The following is a 26,848-nucleotide window of genomic DNA, read 5'->3' on the forward strand; positions in this document are numbered from 1 at the left end:
TGCGTTAAGTGTGATGCTGAACAGGAAGAAGAAGAAGCCGCACTACCAACTTCATACACTTCCGGAATTGTTTGATTTATTTGTGTTCAAATGTCTGGTGATTGTTTCGTATTTATTTATGCGAATGTGTACTTGTATATAACTGTCGTTAATTTTAAAAAGCTTCGGCACTATCGAGTGATTTTTTTTTTTAACTCCAAAAAACGATCTTTAAATTTTTTTTATTCTTTTTGCCAAAAACACTCCCAGGCACTCACTGATGAACCTCTGAAAGTTTGACAAAGATCCGTTCAGTCATCTCTGAGAAAAATGGCGACACAGACAGACAGACCTCTCTGGTATAGTAGATATCGGCAGTCGGTAGAGCACATACCCTCCGCCAGGCTGAACAATTTACATTTTGTATTCCACAGATAGGCCGGATCTGCATCCGGACCTCAACTAAAATCGAATCGGCTTGTTCTTGTCACCTACCCAACTCATCCACCAAGTTTTGTCATAACTCGTCCACAACTTTTTGAAATATCATGCTATATATCGTTTTTGGCCCCATCTCTCAATGATCAAGAATCACTTAAAAAATTTAAAATTTCTCGTATCAACATCCAGATCTGGAACTTCACCAAAATCGAATTAATTAGTCCTCGTCACACACCCAACCTGTCCACCAAGGTTAGTCGTATCTGTCCATAACGTCAGGTCAATCTTTTGGGACTGCAACTGGTAATTGTAACCCAGTGCGACCTGCTGCATGGTCGGGTTGTCGGCGACTAAACTGACAACCCTCACTGGCTTTGCTTGTGGGGAGGGTGACTGTGACACCCTGTCAGAACTAAAAGTAACACTTAATAATAATAATAATAATAATAATAATAATAATGCATTTATTTTATATAGCGCTTTTCAGGAAGCCCAAAGACGCTTTGACAGAGTGCAAAACATAACGCATAGCAAAACATAAAGACAATTGCAAAAAAAGAAGAATCAATAGGGAAATATTCAAAGCACAAAGGAGGGAGAAGGAGAGGAGATAGTCAGGGGTTAGATGCTGTGGGTTAAATGTTGAATGCAGTGTTGAACAGGTGGGTCTTGAGTGATGTTTTGAATGTGGTGAGTGAGGAGGAGTCTCTGATGGTGTGAGGTAGCGAGTTCCAGAGGGTGGGAGCAGCGATGGAGAAGGCCCTGAAGATGGTGTCAGTGTAGACTGTAGATGAAGTAAGAAGATGGTGTCTCCTAAAAACATCCTTCCAGAGAGGACCAGTTCAAATCATACCAACGACTTTAAAATGGTGAGTGCTGCTTCCTTGCTTGACGTTCAGCAAATAATCTGATAGAGCATGGACAGTACCCATCGGTTGGCATCCATGGAGGAGAGGAAATTCCTCCTGAGGAAATGCCATACTGAGTATGGTGAGAAAAGCAGTGCCATTGTTAAGACGTCGTTGGTACTCAGAGTATCCCGGGAAGTGACGGCATTTCCCCCAAGCTCAGTGGCTGTGTTAGGTGTTTGTCGTGTGCGTTTGTGTGTGTGTGTGTGTGTGTGTGTGTGTGTGTGTGTGTGTGTGTGTGTGTGTGTGTGTATGTATGTGCGCCAGCTTCATTACGGGCCTTAGACCATGTACAAATAAATAAAAAAACTCAGATATCCTGCTCACAGACAGACACGGGTGAAAACATAACCTCTGTCCACCTTTGGTGATGGGGGTAATAATATCAAATGTTTGTGCGTTTGTTTGTTACTCTTTCACGGCCGAACCGTAGCACCTAGATGCCACACAATTTGGCTGTAGGTACTTCAGAATCTGGGTAAGGATTTAAGCTACCACATGTTGGCCTTGAAGGCCGTTTTGAGGTCAGCAAAGGCTACTTACTATAAAGTGTATATTGGGATGCGGGGTAAGGCAGTTCTGCTGCCCGCCCACAGGCAAAAGGTAACAACCATGAAGGCAATAACTCCTTCAATTTTCAATGCACAATATGTGCCAGAATCCCTACATCGTTTTTTCTCGTGCATCACCGGGTACCCAGACGAGTGCTTAATAATCTGTAATAATAGAAAAAGACAATGTGTGTCAGTCAGTCAGTGTGTATGTCTCCTCCGCAACTCCAAAACTATGAAATCTAGTGGCTCGGAACTTTGCATGCATACTCAGGGAACTCCAAAGGCGTGCATGGATGAAAACTGCGTTTTTGGGTAAATTAAAACACCCCTTTTGAACATAATTCACAGCTTACCTTCATGAAAGGCTTTATCCTTGGTCAGCCCAACTTCACCTCGCATGGGTCTAAGCCGCCATTTTGTTATACCCTATTCAAACGTGCCTTGCCTTGGAAACACAATCTACTCTCACGGACTATTTCAAGTATACAATCAAAATTTGTGTTCGGGTTTGAGGATAGGATCTCGTGGACTAAATAACCTGCAAAATCTGGAGTGAAATCTGAAGAAAGTTAAGTTTCCATAGCGCCTATCCAAAAAGTTATGCTGCTACTCAAGCTCAACGCTTTCATCCACAGCTTGATGGAGTACTGCTCTACCCCTCTGGGATGGCTGACCTGCCTCACATCTTGCTCAGCTTCACAATAAAGTATGGGTATTGTTGCAGGGATTTGATGTTCATGTAATGTCCAACCAAATTATGAAGTTTTTTTGCTTCATTGAGTTTATAATCAAAGCAAAATGCACCATGCAACATCCAATACATATGCTATTTTGTCAATGCAAACATTAATTTAAAAAGGTAATATTTAACTCTATGCCATAACCTGAAGGGTTACAGTCTCATAAGATGGCTTACCTGATGGCATGCCAACCGCGCTGGAGACATCCGCCTCTGCTTAGCGTCCAGCAACCGGCCGGCGTCCAATTCTTGAGAAGTGACATCCCCATCAGAATCATGATTGTGTTCAAATCCATCTTTGTCTCTGTTTCGGCATTTTTTGCGACGTGCTTCTCTCTGTGTTTCTGCTTCTCCCTCTGCTAACTGCTTGTTATGATTGAAGATGTGGCAGCCAGGTGACTCATGTTGACATGCACACACCACCTGGTAGTTGCTGCCAAAAGCAAAGGTTGCACCAGACAGATTATGCCAAAGCAGCAAAGCATCCAGAAAGAATTCTAACTTCTTACATATGTCACTGTTTGCTACATACAGGCATATAAATGTGCATAAACATGAAAAACAAGGATACATTTCTTACCAGCCAGTGTAGTCAAAATCAAAGGAAATTGTTATTTCAACATCTTTAGTGATCTCAGTGATGGAAGAGATGTAAAAATGCACAAGACCATCTTCAACACAGTGTTGGACCTTTGAGACAAAGAAACACACAAAACACTATTTAAATGAGTGGGGTGCAAAGCAAATTCAATGATAACGTACAGCAAATAAACAAAGCCTTCATTTTATTACCCTCGCCAGAGAAAAGGATATTGCATTTGGGTCTGTTTCTCTGTTTGTCTACACAGAAATGCGTAGGTGTATGATTACAATAGACCCCATATACCTTTAGACCGCTTGAGACCCTTAAGACCCGAAGATCCTTCAGAACCTTAAGACCAATCAGACCCTTGAGAACCCTAAGACCCTTTGAGACCCACCCAATCCCTTCAGACCTGTAATAACCTTAAACCATGAAGACCCTTTAAGACCCATAAGATCCCCAAGACCTTTAAGAACAATTAGACCCTTGAGAACCCCAAGACCCCTTAATCCTACCTGGGCTGAGGGAGATGGGGGGACGGGGTAAAATGCCCCCCTCAACCAAAGTTTACATTAACTTTCAAACTGCCGCTGATTCACCATTCACAGCTCATCTGTTGCTGTTGTGCCGCTGATCAAAATGGGCAAGCCCAGATAGCGTTAAGACCTCTAAGACCCTTTAGAACTCTAAGACCTCTTAAAGACCAGTCAAATCACTTAGACTCCTTTCTACCCTTTAGACCTTTTCCAGACCTTGCAATACCCTTTAGATCCCTTTGGACAATTCCGACCATTTAGACCTTAAATTACACCGTTTAGATCCCCCATTTCAACCATTTAAACGCTTTAGACCATTTAGATATTTTCAGACCTTTCAAACGTTTCAGACCTTACGAGATTTAAACCATTTGACCTTTAAAACTTTTCAGACCTTTGACCTTTAAAAGTAGACCATTGAGACCTTTCATTTGCAATCAATGACCTTCATTTAGTACATCCTTCCATTTATTTCCCACACAAAATACACCACACAAAACAGGTCCTGGTGAGGGTCTGCATCTATGATTGCTCTTTCTAGTTTTGAATCTGTTTTACTTCATTTTATTTTGATCGTTTAAAAATAAAAATACAAATCGTTGAACTATGTTAGACCAGCATGACAACAGAAGGAACAGTGATGGTAGCACAACTGCACATACAACAACAAACAACAACATGCATTTTAAAGGCCATTGTCCCTGCTAGAGCGGGGGTTAGCCTTGCAGTCCCCATGACAATCTTCTCCATTTTGCCCTATTTTCTGCATCTCTCCTTGTTAACCCCCTTGCCCGCATTTCGTCTTCCACCATCTTTAGCCAAGTCTTTCTCGGTCTTCCCCGTCCTCTGCTTCCTTCTACATTCATTTCCATCACTCTTCTCAACCAGTCACTTTCATCCTTCCTCAACACATGACCAAACCATCTCAACCTGTTCCTCTTCACAGCATCAATCACAGGCTCTATTCCCATCATCTTTCGCAATTCATCATTTATCTTCCTCTCTCTCAACGATACTCTGCACATCCATCGAACCATTCGCATTTCCACCCTTTCCAACCTTCGTTGCTGCTCTACGTTCATTACCCATGTCTCGCTCCCATAAATCATAACACTTCTCACACATGCAGCATACACCTTTCCCTTCAGCTTCAACGACACTCCCCTCATCATCAGCACGCCACTCAGTTCCTGAAACTTCTTCCATGCACATCTCACTCGAGCAACCGTTGCCGAGTCTGATCCACCTTCTCCATTCAGCATGTCTCCGAGGTAGCAAAATATTTTCACACCTTCCAGCTTCACGCCGTCTCCAAGATCCAACTCAACATTTCCTCCATCTGCAGCTCCCTCTGTGCACACCTTACATTTGAATGTAGCTGCCACACTGGTTAATGACCCTCTCAGACCACTACATTTTTGATGAACCCACTCAGCGCATATTGTACATTGAATGGAGTTCACTCCGACACCCTTCTGACACACAGCATAGTGCCACTTCCCAGTTCTTTCCACCTCACCACATGCTTTACCACTTGCCATCACCTTTGTCTTTCCGATATTCACCTTCAGACCTTTTGTCTCCATACATTCCTTCCACGTGTTCATCTTTTCCTTCAGTCCATCCATACTTTCCGCAATCAACACCAGATCATCTGCATACAACAACTCCCACGGTAAACCCTCCTTTACGTTCTGAGCCAGCACCTCCATCACAGCTACAAATAGTAGTGGACTTAGTATCGACCCCTGATGCACTCCCACCTTCACCTCAAACTCACCACTGTTCCCGTCCTTCGTCCTTACAGCTGTGCGCGCTCTTTTGTACATTGCCATCACTACTCTGATCAACCATTCCTCCACTCCTAACTTCCTCAATGCCCATGTCAATACTTTGCGTGGAACCCGATCGAATGCTTTCTCCAGATCAACAAACCCAAGAAACAACTTCTTCCTCTTCTCCATGTACTTCTCCTGCAACTGCCTCACAATGAAAAGTGCGTCTGTCGTTCCTCTTCCTGGCATGAATCCAAACTGCATTTCGTCGATCTTCACTTTCTTCCTTATCCTCCTCTCCAACACCCTTTCCAATACCTTCATTCCATGCTCCAATAACTTTATCGCTCGGTACGAGCCACACTCCGGAGGGTCACCTTTCCCCTTGTATAGAGGGACGAGAGTACTCAGTTCCCAATCCACTGGAATGCGGCCTTCTTTCACCACCAGATTACAGATCTCTGTCATTCTCTTCACACCCCAACTTCCTGCTAGCTTCAACATATCTCCCACAACTCCCGTCGGCCCTCCCGCTTTTCTACCCTTCATTGCTTTTATCGCTTCCTCAACTTCCTTCTCAGTTATCTTCTCTGCCGGTCCTAAAACTGGGTTACTCTCTATGTTGCCATCCCATTCATTCTCTGTATTCAACAGCATTTCCATATATCTTTTCCATCTTCCTTTAATTCCATCTGGGTCGACAACGATTTGTCCCACTTCATCCTTCAAGCAACTCACCCCCATCACAGAACACCTCTCTTTTGCTATCTGCTTTGCAATCCTGAATACTGCTTTCTGACCCTCTTCCGAATCCAAGCGTTCTCCGAACATTTTCCTACATGCATCCTGCGTCTTTGCTACCTCTTTCTTTGCAGCCTTCCTGGCTGCCTTATAACTTTCATGCTCTGCTGTTTCTGCTCCCGTACCCTTCGCCTTCTGCCACTCCTTGAACTTCTTCCTCTTCTCGTCAATCCTCTTTCCAACTTCATCATCCCACCACCATGTTTCCGAGTGCCTCGGTGGTCCTTTTGTCCATCCACATACCTCACCAACGGCTCCCAACAGACTAGCTTTCATTGACATCCAACCACTTTCAAGCTCAACCACATCATCCTCTACCCTACTCAGCCTCTCTTTTAATGCCTCCCTTACTGTCACCTCTTTCAACCTCCACACCTTCATTCTCGGTTGGTACTTCACCCGCCGCGCTCTCCTCGCACCTTTCACCCTTATGTCGTAGACAACCAAGTGGTGCTGTGAAACAGCCTCCTCCCCCGGGATCACCTTTGTGTCCCGGAGGTGCCCCCTATCTTGCCTACGCACCATCAGGTAGTCAACGGTTGTCGTCGACCCACCTGACGTGTATGTAACAAGCTTATTATCCTCTTTCTGGAACTGAGTATTACAAATCAACAAATCAGCTCCATCAGCAAACTCCAAAATCCTTTCACCTTCTCCATTTCTCACACCATATCCGTAACCCCCATGAACTCCGTCAAAACCATCCATACTCCTTCCCACATGTCCATTTAGGTCTCCTCCTACCACAACAACTTCCTCATCTTTCACGTTTTCCATCAGCTTCTCTATCGCACACCAGAACTTGTCCTTTTCTTCATCGCTTCGACCAACCTGCGGAGCATATCCCGAGATGACGTTCACCAAGAGCTTTCCAATCATCATTTTCACCATCATCAACCTATCACTCACTCTCGTCACACTCACCACACTGTCTACAAACTCCTCAGAAAACAGGACACCAACACCATTCACGCCCTCCAGGCACCCTTGCCACACAAACTTGTATTTCTGTCCCTGCCTACCCTTCACCATTCTCACACCACTTCCCTTCCATCTCGTCTCTTGCACACAACATATGTCCACTCTTCTTCTGACCAATACTTCCACCACTTCTCCTGATCTCCCTGTCATTGTCCCTACATTCCATGTCCCAAACCTCAGAAACCGATCTCCACTTCGGGCTGTACCCTGCCCACATGTAGTTGTAATTGTCATGGTTCCCTTTTTTGAGGCAATGTTTTTATGGCCGGATGCCCTTCCTGACGCCAACCCTCTTAGTCGTCTTTTACGACACGCAGGGATACGGTGTACCTATTCTTATCCAGGGTACACACCGGGAAACGTTTAAAACATGGAAATTCTGGGGGGTGGGGGGGGGGCGGCGTCAAGGGAAAGATAAAATGAAAATAAACCCCTTACTGCACATAAATAAAATAAATTGCACATAAACTATTAAAAAGGAGAAAAGGAAAAAGAACCAACAGAAGCACAAACTAAAACTACAAGGGCACTCAGTAGAGAGCATACATACCTCCACCTGGTTGGCCATATCACTCAATGGTGTAGAATCACTTAAAAAATTATACTAGCTGGATCCGGATCCGGATCTTCACCAAAATTGAAGCAATTCTTCCTTGTCACACACACAACCTGTCCAACAAGTTTCGTCCAAATCCATCAATAACTTCTTGAGATATCCTGCTATATATCGTTTTTGGCCCGATCTCCCAATGGTGAAGAATCACTTAGAAAATTAAATAATTCTCATACCCGAATCCATCTTCAGATCTTCACCAAAATCGAATCGAATCGTCCTCGTCAGACACCAAACCGGTCCACCAAGTTTCTTCCAAATCCGTCCACAACTTTTTGAGCTATCCTGCTTTATATAGTTTTTGGCCCTATCTCCCAATGATGAAGAATCACTTTAAAATTCTAGAAGCCTGATCCGAATCCGAATCTTCACCAAAATCTAATCATTTCGTCCTTGTCACATACGCTATATCTCTGCCAAATTTTGTCCAAATCCGTCCACAACTTTTTGAGATATTTTGTTCACAAACGGACAGACAAACGGACAGACAGGGGTGAAAACATAACCTCCATCTACCATTGGTGGCGGAGGGAATTATGACCATCATCCTGAGACAGTGATGCACTGTGATGGTCATAATAACAAAGTCGGTCACAATATTAGACTGTTCGAAGACATTTTCTGTAGGGTGTAAAATAATTTGCACCGTGTATGAAGGTAGACAGGGTCTCCTACCGAGAACGAACTACCAGTCTTCAACTGGGTTATTCATAAAAATTAATTATGGACACTGATGCTACTATTGTTATCTAGAGATGAGCTACATATCTAAAAAAACATACCATACATACATATCTCGTGAAGCAGTTCAAAATAAAAAGCTTAACTGCAAATGTCACTTCTCTAATTAATTACCTCCTTTACCAGTTGACAGCACCCATATATTTGTTCAATCAATTTTTGCCAGTCTTTTAAACTACTGATTTTGAGGACTTCTAATGGTAGAAAATAACAAACAACAGGTGCCATGAAGTGACTTTCAGTTTGCCCAACAACCAAAAGTTTATTCGAGGCAGATTTGAGGAATGAGGAGGATATGGAAATGTTTCTATGCCTCGCCCCCTCCTCCCCAACCTTCACCCATCCAGGATGAAGGATGAAGGATGAAGGTGAAATGTGACATTTTTTCACAAGATCCGGATAATACTGGCCAATTATCTGCACTTTGGGTCGGAGCAAGACAAACAGGAAAAAAACAAACGAAGCATATATAGGACCTTGCTACTGGAAAAACAATGAGCTGAAACTCTAGGTCCCCCACCTTTTGGATGTTATGAGGAATAGATATCTGCATTATGAAAGCTAAATGTTCAAAGGTTTGTGAAATATCGTGTACCCAAGCCAAGTTACCGAGATGGTCGCCATGGCCACATCATTTAGCTAATCAAAGCCGTGATGTAATCAGATTGAGATAATGTCATGAGGAATAGATATCTATATATCTGTATTATGAAAGTTAAATGTTCAACGGTTTTGAATTGCATACACAAAATATTGCATACAATTGAATATTGCATACACAAAAGTCCATGGACAAATGATCGGTCAGTCAAACAGAGCTCATTTAAATGTCCTTGGCGGGGGGATGGGGGACAAAAAAAAAAGAGAGAAATTAATTTGGTTGGCAGGGAACCACTGTAGTAACTGTTTGTTTCTTAATTGGATAAAAGGATCCAGGACTCATCACGATGGCGGTAAATGCAAATGCACATTTCTCTACGTGCTACGAGAAATGAAGTGACACTTTGTTCCTCATCCAAAAACAATTATTCAGAAAAAATGTATTAAATTTATTATATCAATACAACGGCAAAATAAACTATTATGGCACAGTGCCCACTGGCATGAGTAAAATTTACTAACAAACTCAAGTGCACATAGTTACTATAAGCATGCAGTACAGACTTGTTGGTAATTTTGTGGAGCTAAAGTATATAATGAACAGAAGGTGGTGGCTGAGAGTTTTTTCTGGTGCACATAGAAAAGGAAAGTTCAAGTACTTTATTAGGTACGAGTGAGCTACTTGTGCTATTGCATGGGTGGGAGCCCAAAATCTCATAAAAATATATAATGTTTTGAGAAATTTATGAAACCTCCCACCCACCACCTTAGGATACCTGCTGGGACCCCAAAAGGTACAAAATAAAGTTTGGTGGGGCTTGCCCCAAAACTGAGGGAGTAGTTTGGGGACGGAGATACGTCAGACAGACAGGCACTCCTGCTTTATTATATAGACTAGCAACGGTACCCGCCCTATGGGCGGGGCTTCAATTGTGAGGCCCAATTGAAAAGGCAAAATATCAGAAATTGAAGGTTTTAAAATTTTAAACGATTTATATAAACATCCGTTAAATCATATCACACGCAAATCATCAAAATCTAAACAGTATTTGTAGAATTTCAATAAAAGCCACATCACTGTTCATATCGGTAAATATTATTCCATCGTGTTTCAAATTTGGGCAATGGGCTCTCCAAGATTTGATGTGTTCACGGTTTGAATTACGTAACGTAACGTTTGTGATGATGTTTTCATTGTGACGATGTTGTGACGATGTTTGTGTTCAGGTAGTGTTTGATGTGACAATGTAAACGTAATTTTGCAGTGCTTTTCGTTTTTATTTTCGTAATCGTTTAATGAATGTTTAATGTTTCATGAACGTTTAATGAGTGTAAGAATGAGCGTAATGATCATTAAATGAATGAATGAATGGAATGAATAATTCGATGCGAAGCAAAAGACACCTCAGAGCTGTCACATTCACAATCGCTGTCGTATGTACTCCCGATACGTGTTTCCTTCATTGTAAAAACTACCAAATCAACAGTTAAAAGGATTTTGAGCCGATAGGTGTTACGGCCTTGGCAAGATCGATGGAGACAGCGATCTGTTAGCATATACACCGCCCAAATAGCTATGTGGAATTCTCTCATGTAGAGATTAAACGTCGTTTGAACTTTGGCCAAGGTCATTATTTACTTTTCATGATGTTTATATACGAATGATGTTTAATGATGTGTATATTGGTTTTGGGTCGTCCTTTCCGCATATCTCGTGGGATTGTGAGTTGCAGAGACGGCTGTGATGGCGGGGAGGGGATTGTAATTCTCTCAAGCAGGGATTCAACCCGTGTCCTTATAAAAGGCCTTTGTCCGAGGTCACCGAGTCCGATCGGTGCAGCCGTTTGTGTGGCACCCGGGAAAACAACATCGTCACAATGAAAACATCGTCACAATGAACGTTATGCGAACGCGAATGTTATGCGGGAGTCCAAACCTGAGAATGCTGGAGACTAAAGCTGAAATTGGAAAAACTAAATACCCTATTTTACTCCTGGAGATCCCAGGATTACCCACCCAAAATATCGTTGCGATCGGTTCAGCAGTTTTTACGGTACCTTCGAACGGACAGACAGACGGACAGACATTTGGTGAATTATAGTTAGATGGTAGCACCAATAATGAAAATGCTGATTGTATAGAGCAGAAAGCACCAATCTCCATCATCATCAAGTATTTTGCTGATTAGCAGGTTCATAGCTCCTCTTTTCCTCTGTTTTCCCTCTTCCGCACATTTTCACTCTGCGAAACTCCGTCCTACTTTCAGAGTGTTTCAAGCAGTGCCATCTATGCCTTCCTCGCAGCTTATTTCCATTAATCTTTTCTTCAAGCACATCCTTAAAAAAATTGCTACCTTTCCTAAAGTGATGGAACCAATTCTTCTGTTTTCGACTTCTTTCAATTATACTATTATGTCGGTGGGGTAGAGTGATACATAGAGTCCGGTAGATCTGTATAGGTAGTGTGCTCCGATTATCGTGATAGGGAACATTGATGTAATAAGTTCTGTTAGACCGTGTGTTCAGATTAAGCTTGTATATTTGTCCCGATTACGAGGAATGGGGCGTGTTAACTAGTGTAGGGATTATGTTAATTCCCCTGTTCGTGAGACCTTGTGATTTATCCGTTGTCCCTTATGGCGCTGCACCATAGACACAAGTCAGGCCCATTAGTACACAAATTAATAAATGACAGTAAAAACTAACCAGAAGCCAGGCATCAGGCAACAGGGCTAACAACACCGCCTGGTTGAACACACATCGCACAGGCAGGCCGGGAGCCATGCCCAGAAGGACTCGCTATTGGGCGGGAGTCGACCAATTGGAACAGCATGGCCAATGACGTAAGAAGGCAAGAAGCGGCTGACTGATTGGTGAAGAGAAAGGCGCGTAGGGGCATCACGCTGATTGGCAGGGCATGCCGATGACGTCAAAAAGCGGACTGCGTGTGATAGGTGGAGATGGAAACACAGATGTGGTGGCCTGCGGGCGTTGGTAGAGAAAGGCTGATTGTGTCACGAAGGCGGGCGACTCAATGAATGGGAGAGAGCTGAACCTGGGCTGCGTGGCCTGCGGGGATTGGAGGGGAGGACCGAGGATGTCAGGCCACAGGACGTAAAAGGACAGTCTGGCAGACATTTTGTGCTGGCGCGCTGGTCTTCTGACCCTCTTTCTCGCTCTTGTGCCTGCTTGACGTTCTGAACCTCGGTGCAAGCGATTGTGTGCCGGCATCGTCTCCTCGTTCCTCTGTTTGTTTGGACGTAAGGAGGAAGAGCACGGACGAAGAGCTGGGTTCTCCGTGAAAGGGACATGCGTACAAGTGCGGCTTGCTGCTGGAGCGTGACGAACAAGGGGTGAGTGAGTCGCCCGGTGAGGCCTGCTTTGCGCCAACGAGCGCGTTTCCTGCGCAGCGACGCCAAGGCCTCGGACGGGCTTTGGGGGTTCCTGGCGGGACGACCAATCGAGTCGGAGCTAAGTACACACATACACCCATTCCTTTCCATTTATTTTCCCTTCGTCCGTGTTCTAGATCTGGTGAGGGGGCGCTCCATTTAGGACATTTATTTGAGTGTCGCGTTTTTCTTGTTACCGGCATTCCGTTAAATAAACCTGTTTATTGTTGTACATTCCAAGTCCGTTTTTCGTGTGAGTTATTTTTGCAGGTTTGAAGAATGCTCGGCGGGATCACACCAGGTAAGGCTTTCCAGCTTCTTCTTCTTCGTTCTTCCTCCGCGTAGATCGTGAATCCGCATTTGATCGTCGTCTTTGGGGTTAAAGCTCGCTTTGGCTATTCGTGATTTCCCGGTCTTCACCGAGGGGAATCACATGACAATACTTTTCATTGTACATTTCATTATTTTCATACATTCATACTTTTGATTGTTCACTCCTGCCAAGACATCACTTGTTTTCCAATCCTCAAAAAGAAACCACCACCTCATTTTCCAAATACACATCCAAAAGTTTCCTTCTTTCTGCATCATTCCAGTTTTTCTTGTGTACAACACCAGGTTCTGGACCACTGATTTCCCCACCTTTTTGGAAGCTGTAAATCAAAATTATGTAGAAGGAACATCTTCTTTGTTTTGAAAGGACATGGATGTGCGCACACACAGGCACGCGCAAATGCACACACTTAAATGAAATGGTGACAATGAGCACCTGTGCAGTTTCATCACATGCCGCAGGGAACCTGGCCAACAGGGAATGTCTGTCACATATCCACCCTGTTTCGGCACCCGATGCTCGTTAAAGAGAAACATAAGTTGCATCCAGGATGATGAAGTTTAAGCACGGGGTCATTATCATGCATTAACCATTTGACAAACGCCTCAAACAAACAAATTGCCTCAAACAGGGAACCATGATTGTCATGGGGCCCGCAAGGCTAACCCCCGCTCTAGCGGGGAAAATGGCCTTAAAACGATCATTCATTCATTTATTCATTCATTCATTCATTCAACCATTTGACAAATGGATGATCCATAACCAATTGAAAAGTTTCTTAGATAGGGGAGTGACGGGCATATTCCAAGGTTTACATTTCTCAGGTTTCAATGAGGAGATAATAAATTGCTACAACTATAAAAAGCACAGCTCACAACATGTTTGATAAATGCATACCTACAAACCAACCCAAGAATTCTTAGCATAAACTGCACATACAAACTAAGGTAAAGAAGTAAAAAGCAACACCTGTCCAATCTTCCTCCTACACACCAACGCAGATTAAAACGAACTTCATGAACATACAAACAAAAAGGACAAAACAACAAGAATGAGTAATTGTGGAGCTCGAGTAGCTGTGATGCAAAGTTAAGTACCAATGTAGGTTGCTATTATGATAAGGTGTGAGTGACGTCTCATTTGTACCTCAGCATTCGGAGTACAGGAGCGTCTCACAAATCGTGCCTCATTTCCATATAATCGTGCATCGACACAAATGTCCACCCCAAGCAGCTTGGAGTAGTAGAGCACAAACGGGTAAGGCCTAAAGTGGATAAGAATAAAAACAAAGAAGCAAACAAACAAACAAACAAAAATTCAACAAATTCAACAATGTGAACAACAAGCTCACAACTTTTAAGGAAAGCAATACAAGCAGCACATACACAACAATATATTTGCCAACACAAAACGGATTATAGGGAAAGGGACCAGATATTCATTTCCTTTTGCACTCTGATGCTTAATGCCTTCTTTGCTGCCAGGAAGCCATAATATAAAGTAGCTGAACTGGGGAAGAGGGACAGAGTGGTTATCTGGGATGGGCAGTGCTTTTTTCTCATGTTGCACAGATGAGAGAGGATATACCTACACGTGCATTTGCCTCTGCCATCTCATCAAACGGTCGCCCATGCAGTATCGACGTCATGCCAACTCCCTGGACAGGCAGCCGGCCTGCCGCGACGGAGGGGCATGGATCAGGGAAGGGGTGGGATTCGGAGCTCTGGACCCTTAGATGCTTAGGTGCTATGAGTGCTCGAGATAAATGGCAGCAAATAGCAAATATAAACCCTTCAGAATCACAGCCAATAAAGAATGTCACCTTCTGAAATAGTTGTCATTTGCTTCAAACTGCTGCAGCAGCAGAACCTTGCCACAATATTCAACAATTAATGCCTCAGCTGGCAGGTCCCTTGCTGCTTTCAGAGCTTTGCAACTTTGCCCAATCCTTCCAGGTGATGCCTGCATAAAGCAAATGTGACACAAAATGCACTTTATGCACAATCACACATCGGATAGAAACATACTGCTCACAGCCATTAACAATATTAATAAAAAAGGCAAGGAAAAGAAGAGGTTGCAGAAGAAACAAAACTGCAATTATTATCAACTAGGAAAAGTACCCAATGTTGCCGGGCAACGTGGAGTCGCGCTTTGTGCCAGGGATATGAAGAGAGGGGGGAGAGAGGAGGAGAGGGTGAAGGGGTGAGGGGAGGAGGGAAAGGGGGGTTGGGGAAGGAAGGGGAGGGGAAAAGTTTGTTCTGTTTGCGCTTTTTGCAAAGACCGCTGGGCCGACAGCCATCAAATTTGACACACAGACCAAGTCTGACCCGGGAATTATCCGAAGGGTATTTTGATCCACCACCTCAGCATTTAAAGACCTTGAAGACCCCTAATACCTTTTTCACATGCTTGAGGGATTATATTACATGCTTGAGAGAAGACGTTTTACATGCTTTAGAGAAGACTTTTTACAAGCTTGGGAGATTAGACCCCTTAAGACTCCGAAGACCCATAACACTATTCAACAAGACCCTTGAAGACCCCAAACACCCTTTAGAACCTTTAAAACACTGAATACCCCAAAGACCCTTTGGACCCCAATGACCCTTAAAACCCCAAAGATCCCTAACACCTCTGAAGACCCCTGAAGACCTTACAAGGCCTTTAAGACCCGAAGTTGTGAGAAAGTTCATTCAAAGGGTGCAACTTTGCATCATTATTTGATTTGCATGTGAAATTTTGGAAGCAATAACATAGCACGAGTTTTGTGAGTCTTATTTGTAACAAATGGTGTTGCCTGGTGTTGGGCTAGCGCCTAGGGTGCCAGCTTAGGATCCCAGGATCCTGGGTTCGAATCCCGGTCGATCGCTGAATTAACGCCAGGGGGGTTGACTCAGCCTGTCATCCTTCCGAGGTCGGCTAATTGAGTACCAGTTCACTGGTAATGCCCTGCTTGTCGTAAAAGGCGACAAAAAGGGTTGGCGGCAGGAAGGGCATCCGGCCATAAAACATTGCTTCAAAAAGGGGACCGAAAAACAACAACAACCACGGTCCCCGAAAAAGGCCAACCCCCGCTTTGCGGGGAAACATGGCCTCTAAATATTTATTTTTTTGTTTTTTTTTTGTAGCAAATGGATTCAAATGCTTTTGTTGGTGTTAATAAGTAAGATCAAATGTTGGTTGGCTGATATTATGTGTTCGCTTAATGAGAGCCAGTACGCAAGCAGGGAGAGTGGGTAAGGGGTTGAGTGCAAATAATACATGAACAAAAAAAACAAAAAACATTGCACTTCAAGAAGAAAGTAAATAAATAAAAGTTCACTTCAGCATATACATGTAACTGTACCTGCATGGAAGACACAATAACGTTGTTCGAGGTTGCCAAGATCATGCGGTCCTGCTCGGTGGGACGATGTCTGGGCTCGGGTGAGTGACACTCCAGCAGGTTCTGTAGGGCTGCACTATATTGGTTGCTGTGTGCTTGCTCATAATCATCTGTCCAACGATCCAGCCAATTCTCCCAGACAGAGAATGAGCTCTCATCACCTCCAGGAAGTTCTGGCACAGAGCTCTGCAGCAAGTTTAGTGGGATATTAGATCAGAAGCAGTAACATACTTAACAAGTGGGGAAGCATAATATTTATTACCCTCGCCAGAGGAGAGGGAGGGCGTCGAAATAAGTGGTGGCCCGGGTGCCAGATGCCACCAAAAACTCCGTCGGGCCACCAAAACCTGGTCCTCGGTGGCTCGTGTGGCCACCTGTGTCAAATTCTTCGATATATCTTCTTCATATATGTATTCGGTCGTTACTTATCACTATGCAATCTCAACCAACTAAACTTGCCAAGGGGACTACGGGTCATACGGCAAAGGTTGTAGCGACTTCATTTGCTCCTCTCATTTGGAGATCCGAAGGTGGAGCGACGCAAATGATCTTCATAAGCATGTACCATGAGCATGAGTAAAAGGACTCCCTCAGTGTTATTTTCACAGTCACTTAGCCTACGTTACTTTAGATTCGACTGCAAAAAAATCCGGAGGAATTCCCATGTTTTATTGCCTTTTTCCACATTGGGAAAGTGTATAATATGAAGCAGCTTGAGTGTCATTCCACCTTATTGTGGCATTTTTCTAAGGCCACTTCAAATGGCGAAAGTAACAACAAGAATAATGATAATAGTGTGGCGGACACAAAAGCCCACTGGCGTGGTGACATCATTCCGCGCACCAAGTGGGCGGTGGCCACACCCGAGGGGTAGGCGTGGCCTCATGATATACACCGGGCGCGCAGCCCGGAGCGCGCCAGTGTTACAGTGAGCTCCTGAAATAAAGACGCTTATAAGTTACCGCTTGTCCGCTTCCTCCTTGCTCGCAAGCAGCGCGCGTAACGCCGCACTTTACTGGTGACCCCCTTGACGTTGGATCTGCCGGAGCGATCCTTCCACACGCGACGCCATTGCCATGGCCAACTTCATCAAACTTCCCGAATTTTGGGAGGCTCAGGCCGAAGTCTGGTTCGTCCAGGCCGAAGCCCAATTTCAGCTTCGGCGCCTCACCGGCGATGACACGCGCTATTGCCACGTCGTCGCCTCCCTCGGGCCCGGCACGGCCGCTCGAGTTGTGTCCGTCCTTCGCCACCCACCGGACGGCCACAAGTACGAGGCACTCAAGCGGCTACTCCTAGCCACGTTCGGCCTCACGGACGACGCACGGGCCGACCGCCTCCTGGATCTCCCCGAGCTCGGTGACACGCGCCCGTCGGTCCGAATGGACCATATGCTGTCACTGTTGGGCGACGAAGCCCTCGGTTCTCTATTCCGGGCGCTTTTCCGTCGCCAACTTCCAGCGCAGGTTCGCCTCGCGTTGGCCGGGACCGGGCTAACGGAACCCCGAGCATTGGCAGCCGAGGCGGACAAGTACTTCGCCGCTTCGGACACGCGGGCGAGAGTCGGCGTGGCCGTTACGGCCCTCGTGGCTGATGCTGCTGATGCTGCTGATCCACAGCATCAGCTTATACAGCATACGCAGCATGCTGATAAGCACCTTGTGACCGCCGCCACGCCCCACCCACCGCCGCGGCGAAAACCGCCACCGCGGGGAAACCCGCCAACTCCACCGGCCTGGCGGAGCCAGCCGCGCTCCTCCAGCTCCACCACCTGGTGCTGGTTCCACGCCAAGTTCGGCCACGAAGCTCGGCAGTGTCATCCGCCATGCTCCTTCAACAGGTCGGGAAACGCCTGGGCCGGCGCTCAATAGTGGCGATGAGCGCCGGCCGTTCGAGCAGCCGCTGTTCATAACGGACACCTTCTCCGGGCGCCGTTACCTGTGCGACACGGGAGCGCAGGTGAGTGTCGTTCCCGCCGGCACGTCAGACAAGCACGCCGCGGGTGGGGGCCCCGCGCTGCTTGCCGCGAACGGGACGCCCATCCGTACGTACGGAAAACGCTGCCTCTCTCTGCGGTTCGGAGGGCAGGTTTTCCGATGGACGTTCGTCACCGCCGACGTGCCCATGGCACTGCTTGGCGCGGACTTCCTGTGCGCTAATGGGCTCCTGGCCGACGTCAAGCGCAGACGTCTTGTCCAGGCCGAGACGTTCAGCTCGCTCGCTTGTGCGTTGCCCAGCTCAACGAGCGGCTTGCCAAGCGGCGTGCCGAACGGTTCGGTTCCGGCCACGTTGGTCTGTACGCTTCCGGCAGCGGACGCATTCACCCGCCTCCTCGCCGGCTTCCCGGCCCTCACGCGGCCCACCTTCTCGGCGGGGGCCGTCAAGCACGGGGTGGCCCATCACATCCCCACCGTCGGGCCACCGGTCTACGCCCGGGCACGCCGCCTCGAGCCGACGAAGCTGGCGGTGGCAAAAGCGGAGTTCGCTACCCTGGAGCGACTCGGCATCGTTCGGCGCTCAGAGAGCGCTTGGGCGTCGCCGCTGCACATCGTGCCGAAGCCCGGCGGGGGATGTCGACCGTGCGTGGACTATCGCCGTCTCAATGACGCCACGACTCCCGACCGCTACCCCGTCCCCCACATTCAGGACTTTTCCGCCCGTTTGGCGGGCATGTCCTTCTTCTCGAAGGTGGACCTCATACGCGGCTACCATCAGGTCCCCGTCAGGCCGGAGGACGTCCCGAAGACGGCGGTCATCACGCCATTCGGACTCTTCGAGTTCCTGCGCATGCCCTTCGGTCTGAAGAATGCGGCTCAGGCGTTCCAGCGACTGATGGACAGCGTCCTGCGTGACTTGGATTTTGTCTACGTCTACCTGGACGATATCCTCGTCGCCAGCGCGTCCCGCGAAGAGCACCTACGCCACCTCCGCACGCTCTTCGAACGCCTGGGCCAGCATGGCCTGATTGTGAACCCCGCAAAGTGCCGGTTCAGCGCCACCATAATCGATTTTCTGGGGCACCGTGTCACCAGGCACGGAGCCGTCCCCCTGCCGGCCAAGGTGGAGGCGGTGAAGGGGTTTCCGCGCCCCCGCACGATCAGAGGGCTGCAGGAGTTCCTGGGCATGGTGAACTTTTACCATCGGTTCCTGCCCCGTATCGCCCAGCTCCTGCGCCCCCCACACAAAGCTCTCCGAGGTAAGCCGGGCAAAGGCGACGTTACCTGGACCGAGCAGATGGACACGGCGTTCACGGGCGCGAAGCTCGCCTTGGCTAACGCCACCATGCTCGTGCACCCGGTGCCCGATGCACCGATCGCCCTCACCACCGATGCCTCGGACTACGCGGTGGGCGCAGTGCACGAGCAATGGGTGCGTGGAGCTTGGCAACCGCTGGCGTTCTTTAGCCGGCAGCTTCGCCCGCCCGAACGCCGTTACAGTACCTTCGACCGCGAGTTGCTCGGGCTTCACTTGGCGGTCAGGCACTTCCGCCATCTGCTCGAGGGCTGTGCGTTCACTGCCTTCGTCGACCACAAGCCGCTGATCTTCGCGATGGGCAAGGTCACCGAGCCGTGGTCGGCCCGGCAGCAGCGTCACCTCTCGGCCGTGTCCGAGTACACGACGGACATCCAGCACGTCGCGGGGAAGGACAACCCGGTGGCGGATTGCCTTTCCCGGGCCGTCGCCCACGCAGTCCACCTCGGCATCGACAATGCCCGGATGGCAGCGGACCAGGCCGCTGACCCCGACGTCCAGGCCTTGCGGACCGCCGTCACGGGCCTCCGCGTCACCGAGGTGGCGTTTGAGGGCGCGGGCGCGGCCCTCTTGTGCGACGTCTCCCTCGGGCGTCCTCGCCCCATCGTGCCCGCGGGCTGGCAGCGCCAGGTGTTTGACGCCATCCACGGCCTGTCCCACCCGGGCGCGAGGGCCTCCCAAAGGCTGATCGCCGACAAGTTCGTCTGGCATGGCCTCCGGAAGGCCGTCCGCGGCTGGGCCAGGACGTGCCTCGCGTGCCAGCGCGCCAAGGTGCACCGGCACACCCAGGCCCCGTTGGCCCCGTTCACGGTGCCGGAACGCCGGTTTGACCACGTCCACGTGGACCTGGTGGGACCTCTGCCCCCCTCGCGGGGTTTCACCTACGTCCTCACCATGGTGGACCGCACCACCCGGTGGCCGGAGGCCGTGCCCTTGGCGTCGACAACGGCGGCCGATGTCGCGCAGGCTTTCATCGCCACCTGGGTCGCCCGGTTCGGCGCCCCCTCAGACATGTCGTCCGACCGCGGCCCCCAGTTCACCTCGGAGCTCTGGGGGGCGGTCGCGCAGGGGCTCGGGATCCGGCTGCACCGAACCACGGCCTACCACCCCCAGGCTAACGGCCTGTGTGAGCGATTTCACCGCTCATTGAAGGCCGCGCTCCGGGCCACCCTCCGCGACGGCGGCTGGGTCGACAGGCTCCCCTGGGTCCTGCTGGGCCTCCGGACGGCGCCCAAGGAGGACCTGCGCGCATCCGCGGCGGAGTTGGTCTTCGGGCAACCGCTGCGGGTGCCGGGCGCGTTCCTCCCCGACTCCACGGCACCATGGTCCGCGGCACAGCCGCGCTCCGCTCTGCAAGAGACCACCCAGAGGTTCGCCCCGGTGCCAACGGCATGCCACGGGCACCCACCGACGCACGTCGCCCCGGAGCTTCGCACGGCGGAGTACGTCTTCGTCCGCCACGATGCCCACCGGACACCACTGCGGCCCCCGTACGACGGGCCTTTCCGCGTGCTGGAGACCGGGGCGAAGCACTTCACCCTGGACATCGGCGGTACTCCTGACCGCGTTTCGGTAGACCGCCTCAAGCCGGCCCACCTCGACGTGGACCATCCACCGCCAGTGGCCCGACCCCCACGTCGGGGCCGCCCCCCTGCGGGCGGACCCCCGGCACCGCCCAGCCCCGCCGCCACGCCGCCCCCCGGTCCTGCACCCATCCCAGGGGCAGCCAGGGGCATCCCACCTGGCATCCCTGCACCCCGGACGCCGCCGATCGCCAGGGGGCGCTTCGGCCGGGTCATTCGTCTGCCCCGCAAACTGGCCCTCCAGGTGCGCGGGAATTCTGGGTGGGCGCGTGTGGCGGACACAAAAGCCCACTGGCGTGGTGACATCATTCCGCGCACCAAGTGGGCGGTGGCCACGCCCGAGGGGTAGGCGTGGCCTCATGATATACACCGGGCGCGCAGCCCGGAGCGCGCCAGTGTTACAGTGAGCTCCTGAAATAAAGACGCTTATAAGTTACCGCTTGTCCGCTTCCTCCTTGCTCGCAAGCAGCGCGCGTAACGCCGCGCTTTAATAGTATAATAATAACATTAAATTACAGTACCATATTGCAAAATACTAATGTAAATAATAATATTAACAATAATAATAGTAAAAAGATGCTTATTACTAAAAAACTTTAATATAGACATAAAACAGAGACATATTAAAGACAGTTCCATGAAACAGAATTAAAAAATAACCACAAAGCTTTTCGGTGTGCACTCCTCAGGTGATATTCGCACAAGGTGAATGAGACATTGAAGAAGAACCTATGTCGGACACCTATCAACAAGCCCATTTCTGATTGCATTCTCTCTGCTGACATCTCACTGCCAATGTGCTAGGTTGGAGGAGCCTGTTCAATTTTCAGCGCTTCAATTGGAGGTTGTAAAGTCTGGGGCGGGACTATGAGGGCCACTACAGAATGCTCTTCATCAACATCTGTGACTGGGAGATAGATGAGTTTGTGTTACTCTTCTTTGAAGAAGCTTTGTGGTTCTTTTTCATTGTTATATGGAAATGTCCTTAATATATCTCTGTTGATGTCTGCATTAAAATAATATTATTAACAATAATTGGCAGTTATAAAAAGGATAACGTGATCCCCCCCCCCCCTCCCCTCCGACCTCTTCCGTAGATATATTTCAAATTATTTCATTCGATTAGAATAACGGTATCCCCCAAATCTCACCCGACACAGCCAGCCGTAAACAAAAACTCATGGAAAAAGATGATCCAGGGGTGTCCCATCACCAATCAGCTTGATATTGCTTACCAAGTCAGCCGTCCAATAACTATTGAGTTGGAGTGCTTGTTTGAGTGTTTAAGCCACTTGGCAAGCACTTTACAAGGTGCTTGGTAATGGAACACACGCCAGCACTTATGCTAGACCAGCCGTTGTTTGCATGCCCCAAATGCCGCTTCTGGATATAGAAGCCAGGCCACGAGCTTGCAATATACATGCATCATATCGTTAGCCACATTCTAGAATGACCTAAAGCATGCATGCAGTGCAGGCAAGCAATTGCGGAATGCCCAAATGTACAGTGATATAGTGCCAGAGATCAATGTACAGGGCGAGACTTCTGATTGGCTGTCTAATTTTAGGAGAGACTGGAATGACCCATTTGATCATTGGTGCTGCTCAAATGATCACATGGTACTGAGACTCTATCTCCGAGAAGACGTGCACTTCAGTTGTCCATCATTTCATGACTACAATTATCTCGCCAATCGCTGAAAGTTGTGTAGAGCTAACAATTGCGAACAATATTGGAAAACGCAATAAATGGGTTAATATGTGAAGAATATTTTCTTCAGCAAACATTTAAATTGTCCTTGTATTATTTTGCTGCAAGTTAGTAAGTAGATGACCCGGTGTGTACCCCGGTTTAGAATAGGTACACCGTATCCCTGCGTGTCGTAAGAGGCGACCAAAAAGGGTTGGCGTCAGGAAGGGCATCCGGATATATCCGGATATTCTGGATATAGAAGCCAGGCCACGAGCTTGCAATATACATGCATCATATCGTTAATTATTTAATGCCATAAAAACATTGCCTCAAAAAGAGAACCATGACAATTACAACGACATATGGGCAGGGTATAGCCCGAAGTACCCAGTGGGGGGCCCCACTCCCTCTCTCAAATCTCAAGGTGGGGAACCCGATTGAAGCAAGGGTGGAAATCACTCCATTTATGACGACGAAACGTCTGATGCCCGACGTGGAGATCGGTTTCTGAGGTTTGGGACATGGAATGTAGGGACAATGACAGGGAGATCCGGAGAAGTGGTGGAAGTATTGGTCAGAAGAAGAGTGGACATATGTTGTGTGCAGGAGACGAGATGGAAGGGAAGTGGTGTGAGAATGTTGAAGGGTAGGCAGGGACAGAAATACAAGTTTGCGTGGCAAGGGTGCACAGAAGGCGTGAATGGTGTTGGTGTCCTGTTTTCGGAGGAGTTTGTAGACAGTGTGGTGAATGTGACTAGAGTGAGTGAAAGGTGGATGATGGTGAAAATGATGATTGGAAAGCTCTAGGTGAACGTCATCTCGGGATATGCTCCGCAGGGTTGGTCGGAGCGATGAAGAGAAGGACAAGTTCTGATGTGCGATAGAGAAACTGATAGAAAACGTGAAAGATGAGGAAGTTGTTGTGGTAGGAGGAGACCTAAATGGACATGTGGGAAGGAGTATGGACGGTTTGAGGGAGTTCATGGGGGTTACGGATATGGTGTGAGAAATGGAGAAGGTGAAAGTATTTTGGAGTTTGCTGATGGAGCTGATTTGTTGATTTGTAATACTCAGTTCCAGAAAGAGGATAATAAGCTTGTTACATACACGTCAGGTGGGTCAACGACAACCGTTGACTACCTGCTGGTGCGTAGGCGAGATAGGGGGCACCTCCGGAACACAAAGGTGATCCCGGGGGAGGAGTCTGTTTCACAGCACCACTTGGTTGTCTGCGACATAAGGGTGTAAGGTGCGAGGAGAGCTCGGCGGGTGAAGTACCAACCAAGAATGAAGGTGTGGAGGTTGAAAGAGGTGACAGTGAGGGAGGCATTAAAAGAGAGGCTGAGGATGGTAGAGGATGATGTGGTTGAGCTTGAAAGTGGTTGGATGTCAACGAAAGATAGTCTGTTGGGAGCAGTTGGTGAGGTACGTGGATGGACAAAAGGACCACCGAGGCACTCGGAAACATGGTGGTGGGATGATGAAGTTGGAAAGAAGATTGACGAGAAGAGGAAGAAGTTCAAGGAGTGGCAGAAGGTGAAGGGCATGGGGGCAGAAAAGGCAGAGCATGAAAGTTATAAGGCAGCCAAGAAGGCTGCAAAGAAAGAGGTAGCAAAGGCGCAGGAGGCATGTAGGAAAATGTTCGGAGAACTCTTGGATTTGGAAGAGGGTCAGAGAGCGGTATTCAGGATTGCAAAGCAGATAGCGAAAGAGAGGTGTGATGTGATGGGGGTGAGTTGCTTGAAGGATGAAGTGGGACAAATCGTTGTGGACCCAGATGGAATTAAAGGAAGATGGAAGAGATATAGGGAAATACTGTTGAATGCAGAGAATGAATGGGATGGCAACATAGAGAGTAACCCAGTTTTAGGACCGGCAGAGAAGATAACCGAGAAGGAAGTTGAGGAAGCGATAAAAGCAATGAAGAGTAGAAAAGTGGGAGGGCCGACGGGAGTTGTGGGAGAAATGTTGAAGGCAGCGGGAAATTGGGGTGTGAAGACAATGACAGAGATCTGCAATCTGGTGGTGAAAGAAGGGCGCATTCCAGTGGATTGGGAACTGAGTACCCTCGTCCCTCTATACAAGGGGAAAGGTGACCTTCTGGACTGTGGCTCGTATCGAGCGATAAAGTTATTGGAGCATGGAATGAAGGTATTGGAAAGGGTGTTGGAGAGGAGGATAAGGAAGAAAGTGAAGATTGACGAAATGCAGTTTGGATTTATGCCAGGAAGAGGAACGACAGACATGCTTTTTATTATGAGGCAGTTGCAGGAGAAGTACATGGAGAAGAGGAAGAAGTTGTTTCTTGGGTTTGTTGATCTGGAGAAAGCATTTAATAGGGTTCCATGTGAAGTAGTGACATGGGCATTGAGGAAGTTAGGAGTGGAGGAATGGTTGATCAGAATAGTGATGGCAATGTACAAAAGAGCGCGCACAGCTGTAAGGATGAAGGACGGGAACAGTGGTGAGTTTGAGGTGAAGGTGGGAGTGCATCAGGGGTCGGTACTAAGTCCACAACTATTTGTAGCTGTGATGGAGGTGCAGACTCGGAACGTAAAGGAGGGTTTACCGTGGGAGTTGTTGTATACAGATGATCTGGTGTTGATAGCAGAAAGTATGGATGGACTGAAGGAGAAAATGAACAAGTGGAAGGAATGTATGGAGACAAAAGGTCTGAAGGTGAATATCGGAAAAACATAGGTGATGGCAAGTGGTAAAGCATGTGGTGAGGTGGAAAGAACTGGGAAGTGGCCGTGTGCTGTGTGCAGGAAGGGTGCCGGAGTGAATTCAATTCAATGTACAATGTGCGCTGAGTGGGTTCATCAAAAATGTAGTGGTTTGAGAGGGTTATTAACCAGTGTGGCAGCTACATTCAAGTGTAAGGTGTGCACAGAGGGAGCTGCAGATGGAGGAAATGTTGAGTTGGATCTTGGAGACGGCGTGAAGCTGGAAGGTGTGAAAACATTTTGTTACCTCGGAGACATGCTGAATGAAGAAGGTGGATCAGACTGGGCAATGGTTGCTAGAGTGAGATGTGCATGGAAGAAGTTTCGGGAACTGAGTGGCGTGCTGATGAGGAGGGGGGTGTCGTTGAAGCTGAAGGGAAAGGTGTATGCTGCATGTGTGAGAAGTGTTATGATTTATGGGAGCGAGACATGGGTAATGAACATAGAGCAGCAATGAAGGCTGGAAAGGGTGGAAACGCGAATGGTTCGGTGGATGTGTGGAGTATCGTTGAGAGAGAGGAAGACAAATGATGAATTGCGAAAATGATGGGATTAGAGCCGGTGATGGATGCTGTGAAGAGAAACAGCTTGAGATGGTTTGGTCATGTGTTGAGGAAGGATAAAAGTGACTGGTTGAGAAGAGGGATGGAAATGAATGTAGAAGGAAGTAGAGGATGGGGAAGACCGAGAAAGACTTGGCTAAAGATGGTCGAAGAAGAAATGCGGGCAAGGGGGTTAACAAGGGTAGATGCAGAAAATAGGGCAAAATGGAGAAGATTGTCATGGGGACCACAAGGCTAACCTCCGCTCTTGAAGGGAAAATGTCCTTTAAAATGCCTGTTGTTGTTGTTGTTAGTAGGTAGATGATTGAATAGCCGACGGGAGTGTTTTGTGATTACGAGTTGCGAGGTTGCTGGTATGAAAAGCACTAAAATTTGATAATCTGTAGGTGTCGTGAGAAATAGTAACTTAAAACGTGTAACCCCTGAGAGGGTTTGCATTTGGGTCTGTTCGTTAACTCTGCCACTGAAGGTGGATGGATGTAGGTTATGTTAAAACTATAACAATGCGACTGTGTCGCCAATATGCCTCCGCATAGTTCCACAATGGGTAGATGTCATTGTTCACTGTCCTAAAAATAAACAAGTTTGATTTCGATCCCTTCAGCTGTTCTCAAGTATCACATTTTCACCAGCCATGACAGGTTTCACATCGATCGGTGAAGCAGTTC

The 26,848-nt window shown here is 47.9% G+C and overlaps 1 protein-coding gene across 1 annotated transcript in view; it reads right to left on the reverse strand.

The window, feature by feature from the left end:
* The window catches only part of KMT2E (lysine methyltransferase 2E (inactive)), a gene marked incomplete in the record, with an annotated part of 163,155 nt that overhangs the window by 41,021 nt on the left and 95,286 nt on the right, over positions 1-26,848 (reverse strand). Inside the window, 5 exon segments of the mRNA XM_068130422.2 lie at positions 2,799-3,054; positions 3,202-3,311; positions 14,123-14,240; positions 14,799-14,938; positions 16,326-16,550. Coding sequence (XP_067986523.2) covers positions 2,799-3,054; positions 3,202-3,311; positions 14,123-14,240; positions 14,799-14,938; positions 16,326-16,550 — 849 coding nt within the window.

Source organism: Myxine glutinosa, chromosome 11 (genome assembly GCF_964187855.1).
Source record: "Myxine glutinosa chromosome 11, kmMyxGlut1.1, whole genome shotgun sequence".
NCBI lineage: Eukaryota > Metazoa > Chordata > Myxini > Myxiniformes > Myxinidae > Myxine > Myxine glutinosa.